The sequence below is a fragment of the Acipenser ruthenus genome, chromosome 7, assembly GCF_902713425.1.
Source record: "Acipenser ruthenus chromosome 7, fAciRut3.2 maternal haplotype, whole genome shotgun sequence".
NCBI lineage: Eukaryota > Metazoa > Chordata > Actinopteri > Acipenseriformes > Acipenseridae > Acipenser > Acipenser ruthenus.
The window spans coordinates 50190054-50204048 of record NC_081195.1 but is presented as its reverse complement, the minus strand read 5'-3'; the positions used below and the strand labels follow the sequence as shown (position 1 = coordinate 50204048).

Here is a 13995-nt window from a genome sequence, read left to right as displayed (position 1 = left end):
CTCACTGACCTCCAAGGCCGGGAAGCAAGGTAACTTCCCCCAAGGGGAAACTAAGGAAGGATAGAGGATGAACGAAGGTCTCCCTGGCTTACTTGAGACATCTAAATTGAGAGAGATCAGACGCTCCGAGACCGCATGGAGAGCCTCACAATCTTTTCAGGGAGAACAAAAGTTTTGGAAAAGAGAATAAAGAGCCCCAGCTGTAAGAGCCACTTTCGATAAGTTGAGTCAATGACTAGCTCAAAAGCTGGGAGCAAGCTTTGCTCTCCAGAGGGGGGGACTGGCACGGGTGCAAATGAATAGATTTAAGTGAGAGAAGTGAGGGGGACTGTTGCAGAGGTGATGCAGCAAAGTGTAGGAGGAAGGGAGGATGGAGGAAACTGAAAAGCAAGACAAGAATTAGGGAGTTGGATAGAGTTTAAATAGGGTGACTGACAGGTAATTTTAGCTGGATGACACTAAGGGAGAAGCCCCAGCTCCAGCCCCCGAACTACACAAAGGGTCTACAAGTTACTAGATCAAAACATTATGTTAAAATGCTGTGCCTAGTCAATAGCCACCACACTGAATCTGCCACGCTTAAGACTATTCTCCTGAGCCACATAATAAATAAAACCCTATACATGCAAATCAAGTTTTATACACAGCAATTACAGTTTTACAATTGCTTTCAATGAGTTTTTTTTTTTAAAGAAAGCTTATTTATATACATTTTTTACTTTTATCTGAGCTATGATATTTTATTGCATTTTAGGCCAACCAAATCCACAATTCTCAGTGACAGACAGTCACACTTTATTGAGTTTATGTTTAAATCCTAAATGCCACAAACTGGATGCTTGGCTACCTTTACTCAGAAGAGATGTCTTGTAAGGCAATTAAAAGTTTCTGGCTTGCTGGCTCCCAGTCCTAATACACTGTCTGAAACCCTTAGGGTATCAGGAACAAAATCTACCAAAACTGTACTTACAAATTTGAGTTCAGATGATGTATCTTTGTATTAGATTACTCTTTTCTATAGTTAAATTATAAACTTCCTCCACTAACCAGGAAGCTTCATTTGCAGGCCCTTTCTCACGTGGTAGCGGAATTCTGGAACATTCAGTCGGAATCTTTTCCTTCAGTTAAAATAACTGAAAAACACCTGAGTGTGTTTTTTAAGTAGTTACCATCCGTAACTACTGACATCAATACTAACAAATACAACCCAACTGCAGATACAGTAGGACATTTAGAAAAAAGCAAGCATCAAGACTTTGTTTGGGAAGAGCTCAGTGCTCACCTCATATGCTTTTATCCGAACTGCAGTAAAACTAAAAGAAACATATCCATTTCTATGACAAATATTTTGACTAAAAGTCTTTTTCAATGTCTTTTAAAAAAAAGTCATAGTTTATTCAACCACAGTAAAACTTATCGGACATTATTCTGGAAGCAGACCCTATTTGGAAACTGAACTGAACACTGTCAAATACCAGACGGTAATACATTCTAATCAGAGTTATATTGCCATTAAATTTCCATATAAAATACATTACATTGAATGTAATCCAATGCTTTGAAATGCCAATACTCATAACTGAATTGGGATGCATATTTATCTTTCTTATGCTGAGCATTTGAAACCCTGGACAATTTAACTATTTTCATATAAATTATAAAATAGAATATTGCTTTGACTTGAGGCCAATTTGTTTTTTCATTGTTGTTTTGCTGATAATACTGAAACAGAAAAAGGAGCAGTGTACATGGACGGCAATGTCCAACTGTGTAAATGATTTGAGACCAAATTGAACATTTCAGTTGTTTCACAGCCTATACATACATTAAGCTTACATTAGGAACAAGGGACCAGATATAAACATCACCAACTTATTCCACCTTCTTAATATAACAGATGTTATTTTTTTCGGTTAATATGGGACCGAAGAATACGCTAAATAAAATGAATGTCTTCCTCCTTAACCCTTAAGTTGAGGTATAGAGAACTCCACTTAGGAATAAAAAGAAAGCCTTGATTCGATTCACAACTGCCAACCTTGCCATTTATGAACTCAGTAGTCGATTCAGGTCAAGTCAACTCTCATTCAAATGTTACCTGGCCTGGATTTGTATTGCCTTATTCTATGAAGTCACAGAGATCTTGATAATGCCTAAAACGAAATGGTCTCCACTTCACACTTTATTGATTTTAAAGTCAGATATACGGAATACGCTTCTGTGGTTGCAAAGGGACAGGTTAATGGTTAAACTCTGGGGTAACTGGTTAGGATTCTGAGAGCTAAACTGATGCTGCAGGGGTGCTTAAACTTCTGAGTTTTAAAAAGTCACTAGAATTTTGTGACTGAAACAGATAGTGACATAAAGTAAATTAAAAAAACAAGAACAATACATTGATTAAGATAACTAAGATATCCCCTACCCATACCAAATTGCTCTTTAAATTCAAGCAGCTTGTTTATTTATTAAAGAGTTTTAATAAATAAATAAATAAATAAAGTTGCTTCAGTGATTTTTAAAAAATTGGTATTCATTCTACCAAGAAATCCACAGTAAACAGAACAGGCGTTAATGGCTTCTGCGTTTAGTTAGCTGTTACTTGAATTTTACTTTATACTTTAAACCAGGAACATTGGAGGTTGAACCCTCATGTACATACATGTACTGTAGCTTTGTGGTTGTTAGATATTCCAAAATGTAAAGTTAAATGCCTTCAGCACGAATGTAATTTGTATTGCATCTTTCCCACACTTTTTTCTTCATACTTCCTGTACAGTACCTCATACTTACTGAACTGACTGTATCTCATACAATACTTATAACTTGATAGCCTATTGACTGTTTAGTGTTGCTGTTAATTTAAAAGAACTGGCCTTCCAAATTAACAACAATACTAAATTGAAAGCAAATCTTGTTCAGGATGATACGCTTGGTTTCCCTTAATGTGCACAAGCACATAAAAGATCAAATCATAGTCCATTCTGGAAGGAAGAGAAACTTGGTCAAACAATGTATGTATATGCACTTTGCCTTTAGGATTTGCACTCATTACTGGTGTATCTTATTGTTTGATTGGTTTGACACAGAATAAAAGACAGACGCAGTAGCGCGAGTGGTCTCAGTTCCTGGTATACAGTATATACCTTAGCTGGCTTTAATAATATCACATTTTAAAAAAGGCATGTGCAACAGAAATGACTTACTTCATGGTGGAATGTTACACACAATGGTTACCTTTTTTCCTTCCATGCATGTTTGGAGCTGAGACTTGTTTAACACGGGATGGTAACAGTTTTCTGGTTGCCAAGATACCTCTCTCCAGTCACAGGTTCTGTTATCAGCGCAGCTCAGACATGGAACAATCCAACGGCCTTTGGAAAAAACAAAAAATGAAAAACAAGGGTAAAGGTATAGCATACGTATTGAGAAAGGATGGTAAATTACTGTGCATTTACCATAAGTGAAAAGACAACACTTATTGTTTTTATGCAAAGAAAATATAATGTAGGCATTAGTAGGTCTTTGGAGACAGCTTTACTGATAGTATTGTATTCAATGCTATACCTCACCAGCAACAGCCTACACCTAAAGATGAAAAAAAAGGTTGGATTTAAGATATTGAAATTAAGACTGGATCTGCTGTCGATTATTGTACTGTCTGCTATTTTGGCTGTAAATTGGTACCATAATAGCCTAGACCTGTGGGACCTTTTCTCAACTAGGGTGCTACATTTTTTTCATTGTAAGCACTTTTCTTCACTAAATATAGGTTATGATTGGTGAGACAGTATTATCAACAGTCTGACCCCCTTGTATTAACAATTATGTATATATTATAACTGAAATGAATCAATTATATTCCAAACTTCTCTTGTGCAAGACATTTCAGTTTGTTAACCTTAGACAATGAAAGTGTCATTATGGTGCTGCTTTACCACAGGAAAACCCATTAATAGTTCTGGATTAGACTGGGACAGAAATTGCCTACTGCTATGGAAGGAGTTAAAAAGAAGTATAGTTATCAGGGAACATAAGAGTATAGATTACTGATTTTAAGCAATCATCTCTGTCAGCTGACTTTTTTCAGTTTCAATTAAAACAGTATGTTTTACACTAGAAGAATGAAGCTGAGATTGCACTGTACCAGCAATCCACTAATGCTTTCCATTTGTGTTGCAACATTTATAATGTCTGTAAGACACTGCAATTGCTCCTTCCTTCCTCAGGATATGAACAATGTTGTGTAGATTTCTCTGTAGTATTTATACCCCTGCTAGGAAAAAAATTCTGCGGACCCAGTAGCAATATTAAAGTACTGTCAAACTGTGATAAAATCACCAGAAATGGACTTATCTGTCTTCTTATACTGGAAATGATCTTAGTTAACCTGACAGTTATTGCGTTACCATCATACATCAAGGCCATTCCTATGGGATACCAACTGTTTCAGAGACAACACACAGAGGAACATTAGGAAACACTTGACTGCACCGTAGCTGTAAGTGTGTGTAAAGGACTAACCTTTGGCATCTCCAGAGTTGCAGGCCTGTACCTGACCCTGGGAACCCAGAGAGAGGTAGCTGCTGGGGAGAGTCTCCAAGCCACATGGCTCCTCAGGCTGGATTACCAAACCGCAGTCCTGCACGAACACACACACAAAAAAATGAATAATGAAATGAAAGTTCAACACAGGATGATAGATGATAGATGATATGTCAAAACACTTTACAAAACCGAGCCCAAGATTTCTTTTAATCCCATAACCGAATCCAATATAAAGGTTGTTATTATTATTTTAAATAAATACAGAACACAATGCTTGTGTGCCAACACTATAGGATTCCGAAAAGAACTGTAAGTTATAGTATTATTAATTCCATCTGAATTATGGCAACTCTGAAGCTCTCTTTAGCTGTCAGCACTTATTTATGGAAGCTGCTCTGCAATGTGGGTGTTTCATGGTTTGATAAAGTCACCTCTCCAGGTTATAAAGTCCTTTATGCTTAAATTATGCTTACATTTACCAACAGAACTGGTACAGGGTAAAAATAAAATCATAGTCAGCTTTAATGTGATGTCCTAACCCAGACTGACATCTGAAAAGTTAGAATTGTTTCATACTTCAAGATCATTTAATTGAGTCCTACTTTTTTACACTTGGGGCTTTGCTGTAATGTGTAGGAATATTCAAAATGGACATGTGGAACTCTAAATGAACACATGATGGATCTGCAGGCAAAAAAAAAATGATAGAAAGCTTTAACCTTAAAAAAAGTGTGTACAAAATTAAAACCAGCCATTTAAAATGTGGCACAAAGACTGGGGCTGTTTAAAAAGAAAACAATAAAAAAAACCTACCCATTTAACAGTGTTTTGTTATGTATTCAAAACTTTCATTGTAGAGTGTTTTTTTTACATGGTAAACCAGAACAACAGCTTTTGAAAACCTATTCACCAGGAATGGCCTGTCAATGTGGTTCCGAAGCACTACACAGTTGGTGTTTCCCACAGCTTCCAAACTCTCCGACAGTACTTTTTAACAGGAGTTGAGGGTATTGAGGAATGCTTTACCTTAGTCATTATAAAATTGCCAACAATGTACATACACAAATAGAATTATCACATTCCTTTTCCATGGTTCTTCAGACTATGTCGTACTGAATCAGAAAACCATTGAACTGCAAACTCTCTCGGCTGTTTCTCCAAAGACTTCCACTGATTCATATGTGTTTAACAGGTATCAAAGTGTCTCCCTGGCACCAGGCCCTCTCGGCATAGCGTTAGATGTACAGGTCAGACAAATACAACAAGATGAATGACATTGGGAATCTATAGTGTCAAACTGCAATGTCCACTTGGAGCCTTAGGGTCTGGACATACTGTGTAACTATTTGGCGGCATTACTGAAACTAACACCAAGATCAGAAAGCCCCTGCCTTGCAGCACAACAATTTGCACAGGGCTTCACGCAGCAGCACCAAATTCCTGAATGATACGCGACTGCTGTCAACAAAGTGCAACAAGACAACTTAACAGGGATTTTCTTGTTCATACTTGTGCACAGTGTATGTGTATAAACACAGCATCACTTTTGATTTTGATAATATATATAAATTAGCTCTAACCAAATGGAAATGTTTTGGATGACTGTTTATTGTACATCTATATAAACCTGGCTTCAAAATGAGATTTTAAAAACACATCAGCATAAGTATAATCACTTTATAATAAACTTTTTTTTTTTTTTTTTAATAATCCTTTTTGTCGTTGATGAAATGGTAATGGTATGAAATGAAAATATCTTTTAATGCATGGAAAAAAAAGATTTATTAACTACTGGTACAGAGATCAAGCTATTTATTCATAAAATAATTAATTTGGAAGGTAACCAAGACCAAATGTGAAGCCAGGTTCTCTGGATTAAAACAACATTTACAGCAATGTATTTGTTTTATTCCAATAAAATTAAAAAAAAAAAAAAAACTGTTTTTATACAAACATTGGTGTCCACATGTGCTGCTTCCAGATTTATCCATCTTATATTAACACAGTTATAATCTTTTTTGATCAAAGAGAACACTAACTTATCCTGATAAAAAGCCTAACTGAAAAAGCTATTGAGAAAGGTCAGGGAGCCTCATTTACAGTTCCACAGACATACATTGTGGGTTTTGTTAGCTGCTCATAGATTTATCAAGTCCTGTAAAGGAGCTAAGTTGCCTGGCCTTAGCTTTCCTAAATACTGTATGTTTACAAACTATCAGTGACTTTGGACATTAGAGGCCAAGTAAACTGATGTAATCATTATCCTCCTCAGTGACTGATCAAACACACTTATTTATACAAATATTATACATTTATACTGTATATAATAAATTAACTTGTGTGCTAAGCCAGCACACAAGTTCATAAAAAAATACTGATGACACAACTGCAAGATGGAATACCTGCCAACTTTACAGCTTTAAGTCATAGACTATGACATTATCACTTTCTTTCCATTGGGCTTCTGTCCCAAGTAAGTGTCTCTGATTTAGGTAATCTACTCTATCTCATTATTTATTGGTTTCATTTTAGTTCTATATGTTTTTTTTGGTTTAAACTGTATTCTGGACTGCTGTATACAGCATTACATTGTATTTCAATTACAACATGTTTTGGAGAGCCATTTTGTTTCACTGTATAAATTATTTAAGATACTGCTGGAGGAATGTTTCTTGATTGTCATCAAAATTTATGGCATTTTGTTTCCAAAATGTTGGCAGGTATGAGATGTTGATCACATGGGTATATTATTTTAGTGTAACCATAACATTTAATGTATGGGATATGTTCCCCTCCGGCAACATGAAGGCTGATGTTTTTTAATATTTAAAAAATACATATTTTTCAGAAATGTAATTGCATGGCTTAATTCTCGAACAAGCAGAGTGAAATATTTTAACCATACGTCAACAGGAGGAAACACGGAATGTGCACTAGACTGGGTGAACCTGGCTGCTAACACAATACATACTCAAAACTCAAAGCAGGAGTATACCGTGTAAATACAGAGGATGCCTTTCGGAATGATGAAATGCTTAGTGCCAGGAAACCTACGCATGCCAGACTAACTGACCAGAACAATCTCTTACCTTAACAGCTCAGCCCTTAACTTCAAATCAATTTGAATGCATCATAAAGCATTTGTTCACAAGGCCAGAAAGTAGTAATGGAACAACTTTATCCATAAAGTAACTAAAACTGAAAGACAAACTTTACAACAAATGCCTTGTGTCTTCCCTTCTCCTTTTACTTTCCTAATATCGTCCCAGTCCTTTTATTTTAAAACACCAACTTACTGTACACCTGATTTAACCGTTTTTAAGTTTCTCACATGCACCAAACAGAGTCTTTAGCCTGTTTTATTGTGCTGTGAATTTATGATACTGTTCTGTCAAGAATGCTCCATGACGTACCCTTTCCTCAACTTGCTACAGTATCGTGAATAGTTCAATTAAGGACTTGCTACTTTATAGATTTACTTTGGCAACACTCCATGTGGCAATGGAAAGCACGAATGACTGAAACTCATAATCCTTTTACTCATTATCCTGTTAAATTATTGGATCTAAAGTTCACAGACCAAAATGAATGCTATCAGCACCAAAAATGTATATGCATGAATATAAATATACTTTCCAACAGACCACAGAAAGCACAGTACTGTACATCAGAGTATTTTGCAATGCCTCTTGGGAATGGTAGTTTTGTATAATATACACATTAATTTAATTGAATAATATATGTATTTTTGTAGCCATGTGTTGCAGAAATCAAATTGAAATCTGGCAGGAAAACTAAAATGATTATGAAAATAGGAATTATAATTCAGCAGTGTTTTAAACCTGTTTGGCCAAGGATAAAGGGTGCAGCAGTCTACAAGTTGATGAATTATAAGCAAACGCTCAAGCTGAGTTGTCTAAATCAGTCCTACTGTAGTGCTTTACTTAGTATTGATTTAAATGTAAAACATGATTATATTAGTGTAGGCATTTTATATGTAACCACAAATCACATGTTTACACCTTTTAGCAAACCAGAACAGTGCGCTTTCTTTCCATTGTGCACTATGTGTCACCCCAAGAAGGGGGGTTCCAGGCTGTTTTGGCTTCATAAACAGTGCACTGTACCATTCACTTTGTCATATGGTAGGGACAACTCGAAAATGTAATTAATATTTAGTTTATTTAAAGAATAACTGCTCCTTGGCATAACAAGTAACAGGCTTTCATTAAATTCAGCTTGCATACAATTTAAGGTAATTATGTTCTGATGTCTTATTCTTCTCCATAACGTGAAAATGCTTAAAAATATATCAGTAAGAAGTGGCCAGATAGTTCATGTTTTATGAACAGGATCTCAACCAGTGTCTTGAAATGTAAGCGTCCAGACTTAAAGCCCTAATTTAGTACAATATAACATAATGTACCCACAAATGAAAGTTAAACATTTTTTAATTGGAACGATGCCTGGTAAAGATACATGCACACTGTTCTTTTGTAGATCTGCCACTAGGGATGAACAAGGCCTAAAACGTAGGATTCAGAGAGTGATAGCGATCACATTACCCCATTCCACTGCTGGAGATTATATACAATAGCATGAGGGCCTGGGAGCCATATTTGAGCCTGCTTTATTTTATTAATGGTTGTGAACAAGACTTCATGCAATGGAGGTTGTATCAGTATAAGACAAACATAGAAAGATGATGTTGAAAAGGAAAAAAAAAGAAGAAAACCCTCATGATTAATTATTATTATTTATTTCTTAGCAGACGCCCTTATCCAGGGCGACTTACAATCGTCAGCAAATACATTTCAAGTGTTACAATACAAGCAATACAATAAGAGCAAGAAATACAATAACTTTTGTTCAAGTGTGACAAACCACAATTCAATAATACAGCAGACCTCTCTGATCACTACTTCATCTCTTTTTCTCTGTCTCTCCCTGCTCCTCCTACCCCCACTGTCACCTCTCGCCGTAACCTCCGCTCTCTCTCCCCCTCTGTCCTTGCCTCCACTGCTCTCTCTCACCTCCCTCCTATCGACTCCTTTTCACAACTCTCCGTAGACTCTGCTACCTCCACCCTCTTCTCCTCACTCACCTCCTCCCCTCACCTCCCGACCTGCTCGCCCCTCCCCTCCCCATCCCTGGCTCTCCTCTGCTCTCCGCTCGGCAAGAATCACACTGCGATCTGCTGAAAAGAAATGGAAGAGAACCAAACTATTCTGAAGTACAGGATTAAGTGCAGTAAGATAGGGGGCAGATAAGAGCAAAATAAAGCACATTTAAATGAAGGGTGATAGTGTCCCAGGATACAAACAGAGGAGTTCTACAGGTGCTGTTTGAAGAGGTGAGTCTTAAGGAGGTGCCGGAATGTGGTCAGGGACTGGGCAGTCCTGACATCTGTAGGAAGGTCATTCCACCACTGCGGAGCAAGGGTGGAGAAGGAGCGGGCTCGGGAGGCAGGGGAGCGTAGCGGAGGTAGAGCTAGTCCTCTAGTGCAGGCGGAGCGGAGAGGTCGAGTGGGGGTGTAGGGAGAGATGAGGGTCTGGAGGTAGCTGGGTGCAGTCTGGTCAAGGCATCTGTAGGCTAGTACAAGAGTCTTGAACTGGATGCGAGCGGTGATCGGGAGCCAGTGGAGCGAGCGGAGTAGTGGAGTAGCGTGGGCGAAGCGAGGCAGAGAGAACACCAGGCGGGCAGCAGAGTTCTGGATGAGCTGGAGCGGACGGGTGGCGGACGCAGGGAGGCCAGCCAGGAGGGAGTTGCAGTAGTCTAGGCGGGAGAGTACCAGGGCCTGGACCAGGAGCTGGGTAGCATAGTTGGTGAGGAAGGGTCGGATTCTTCGGATGTTGCTCAGGAAGAATCGGCAAGTGCGTGCCAGAGTGGAGATGTGCTGGGAATAAGAGAGGCAGGGGTCCAGGGTGACTCCAAGGTTCTTAGCTGAGGAAGAGGGAGAGAGTGTGGTAGATTCCAGAGGAACAGAGATAGAGAGATCAGAGGAGGGGGAGGAGGAGGGAAAGAAAAGGAGGTCAGATTTAGAGAGGTTGAGTTTGAGGTGATGCGAGTGCATCCAGGAGGAAATAGCAGACAGACAGGTAGAGATACGGGAGGAGATGGTGGAGTCAGAGGTGGGGAAGGAGAGGAAAATGTGAGCATCATCAGCATAGAAATGGTATGAGAAACCATAGGATGCGATGAGGGGGCCCAGGGAGCGGGTGTAGAGAGAGAACAGGAGAGGACCCAAGACTGACCCTTGGGGGACTCCAGTTAAGAGAGGGTGAGGTGTGGAGGTTGCTCCACGCCAGGTTACCTGGTAAGTGTAATACTAAATATGTTTCATTATATAAAATGTGTATAATAATAACACTAAACTGCTTTAATTTGATCCCAAATTAGTTACATTAATATTCTTTATTTTTAGGGACTTTCATTAACTTTCATTAAACTCAACCCTTCAATAATCTAAATTGTACCATAATCTTTGTTTTATGAATTTACCATATTTATTACAACAGTTTAAAAGCTTGACGAGGATGGTAAAGAATAGATATATTCACTTCCCTATACAGTAAGTACTGCAACAAGTAGGGTTATAAGTAGGGGGATTATTGATAGCAGTACAGGCTGTGTCACAAAAGTCAGAAGCACACGTCTGTTAAATAAAGTACAACAGCTTGAGCAAAACATTTGTGTTGTCATGGTTATGTCAAAAGATATTAGAACACCCTGTGTTTTTTAATAGGCATTTTCTAAAGCAATCACAGCAGTCAGAATTACAGTACTGCACAGATGATTGCTACTGTAGGACCTTGCTTGGTCAAAGATACCCATGGAATGGTATGAATTACAAAATGTTATGTTTAATTTATTTTGACTACATCAAACGGTACACCAATCATTACTGCGGTTATTCCTTTAGATACATAAGAACAGTTGTTCCTGCTCAGTGCATGGTAGTCTTGCATGAAACCTTTTATCGTCAAACTAATTTACTCAATTTGATTATAGCAGGACCTTGAGGTTTTGAATGTGGAACATGAAACTGGACTTAATTTTAGTTTCTCATGTATCATTTCTTCTAAATCGGCAGCATAAAAATAGCACAGGGAAGATATCCTTGACAACAGTACACAGCAAACCAGACAAAACTACCGGAAACTCTGAGACAACTGGAAATCATTCCTTTATAAATAAATAAATAAGTAAGTGGATCAAATCCTTATAAATTTGTTTTCCACACATGTGTATATAAATGTAAACACATTTGTCGCACATTTGAAAGGCTGTTGGGGGGGGATGATATCATCTGAAAATGATTAATCGTGATTCCTTTCAAAAGGTACTGATTAAAGGTTTGCTTAAGAGCCCAGGGCAGACTAAGAACAGCCGTTTTCCAGCTTGATGGCATACAGTGGAGCAGACTGCAGGCTGCCTCAACACTTGGACAGAAACAGCAGCTTGCAAGTAGACAGTGCCAAGAGAACAGACTAAAGCTAGGACAAGCAACCCCCCACCCACCACCACCACCAACACTGTGTCAGTCAGCACAAAGACCATGCTCCCTTAGCATTTTCAGTTCTCACACAAAGTACTTGAGGAGCAAATAGCTGCACCATTTCAACATCACAAAGCAGACAAATTGTTCTTGAAATCTGACTAATGTGATTGTTGAAAGAAACTGTTTTACCAGAGACAGTACCATTCGATCCTATTTCAGTGTGCTTGTAGAAACTGCTTCTGATACCCTGAATATCACCACTGTATTGTTTGAAATAAAGATGTGTGTAAATCATTGGGCTTAGAGAGTCTTTCTCTTGCAAAGCAATAAGAAAACACCACTAAACAAATATATTAAAAAGAATAGAAAAACAGAAAATCAACACATCTTGCCAACACATTCAAGGAACATTTTCTGTTAAAGGATTTCCAGATGGCATTATTAAAATATTTATTACCCCAAAATGAATATGTCTCACTTAAATATATGTCACTACTCAGTGCCTGGCTGCCTATGTTCACAGCAACAGAAACAAGGTAAGGGTGAGCAACTGCATGTAAAGTGATGTATCTGATCCGTCATGCAAGATCAAGAATCTACAAGTACAGCATTGTGGCAATGTGCCCCGTCCCTGTGTGCATATTATGTGTTGTATGTTGCGTGCGTGTGTTAATGTTGGTGTATAGATTGGTACACAGGATATAAACGGGTCTGTGTTTCACGTGTGATTTAAAATTGTATAATTATATTTAGGCACGGGATTGCACTATCACTTCACGTGCATTTAAAGTATGTAATAATATGTGAGCAGGGGGTTGCACAGAATTAATTCACGTGCTGGGATTCAAGTGAATAATTAATTAGTAATTGAATCCCAGCACAACAGTATATATAGATGCACGTTTCTTTCACTCAGGGTTGGGTGTTCGGTGAGTGGAGAACGGGATTGGAGACGGAGGTAAAAGTGAAAGAAAGAGTAAATAAGTGTTTTCACTCACCGTGTTTGTTCGTCTGTCTGTTTAAGTGTTTAGTACGTTTTGTTTGTCTATTTATTTTGGCGCAAGTGCCGTGTCCTGTGTTTTTGTGTTCCAACCTTTTGTTTTCTGGTCTGTTAATTATTAGTTTCTCCAAAACTCCAAGTCTTTGTTTATTTATTTCCTGGCTCTGGTCTGACGCCACCCACTCCGGCCGTCTTTGTGACAAGCATGCAGAGCCCTATTCCTTTAAAACACAAGCCTTTTGCACAAAACCATTCATTAATTTGTTTCCATAATAGCCGTTTATATCAGGGTATATTTTCAGCTCAACCAACCTCTTTACATAGAGCATCTCAGTACAGCAGCACATAAATGGGAATGTGACCCATCATTAACACATCATAATGAGACGACATTGCTTTTTTTTGTTGTTGTTCTTACAGGATTTACTTCTTAATTTAAATCAGTTGTCTTGGTAGCAAGTCAACCCAATTGATACAATAAAATACTATTTTTAATGTTAAAACAGCAAGTGGTACATTACCAGTGATCTTTGGGTGAGACACTCTTTCTTTAATTCCGTTTCCTCTGCTGGGCTGCTCAGGAGTTGGAATGCTTAGCATTTTTTGTAGGTGTGAATGAAGGTTCTAAGCTAGGCCCTTGACAGCAAAATGAGTTAATTCACTGAGCTGTCCATTTCAGTAACACAAAGCAGGTTGAAAATGACCCCCTTCTAAACCACAGAGCAATAAGGATCACAGGCAACTTCTTTGGCAATTGACAGAGGATAGTTTCTGATCTGTTTTGTACTATATCTGTGCCAAAGTAGGGAATCTAAGCAATTCACTCGATGGCATGTAAAAGGTAACCATTCTTGTTCTGTTGGCTGTCGATTTACACAAGTGAGCAAAAAAGTAAATGAACAGATTTGAGATACTGGATTGAAGTACTTGGTTTTGAGGTGGCATGGCA

At 38.1% G+C, this 13995-nt stretch overlaps 1 protein-coding gene across 2 annotated transcripts in view; it reads right to left on the bottom strand.

Annotated features, from left to right (window-relative positions):
* LOC117414993 (cadherin-like and PC-esterase domain-containing protein 1) overlaps positions 1–13995 on the bottom strand; it is an 85457-nt gene that overhangs the window by 10205 nt on the left and 61257 nt on the right. For both annotated transcript variants that reach the window (XM_059027202.1, XM_034024893.3), the window contains 2 exons: positions 4522–4639; positions 3235–3371 (listed from right to left, as the gene is read on the bottom strand). In XM_059027202.1, the coding sequence (XP_058883185.1) occupies positions 3235–3371; positions 4522–4639 (255 nt within the window). The remainder of the gene's footprint in view (positions 1–3234; positions 3372–4521; positions 4640–13995) is intronic.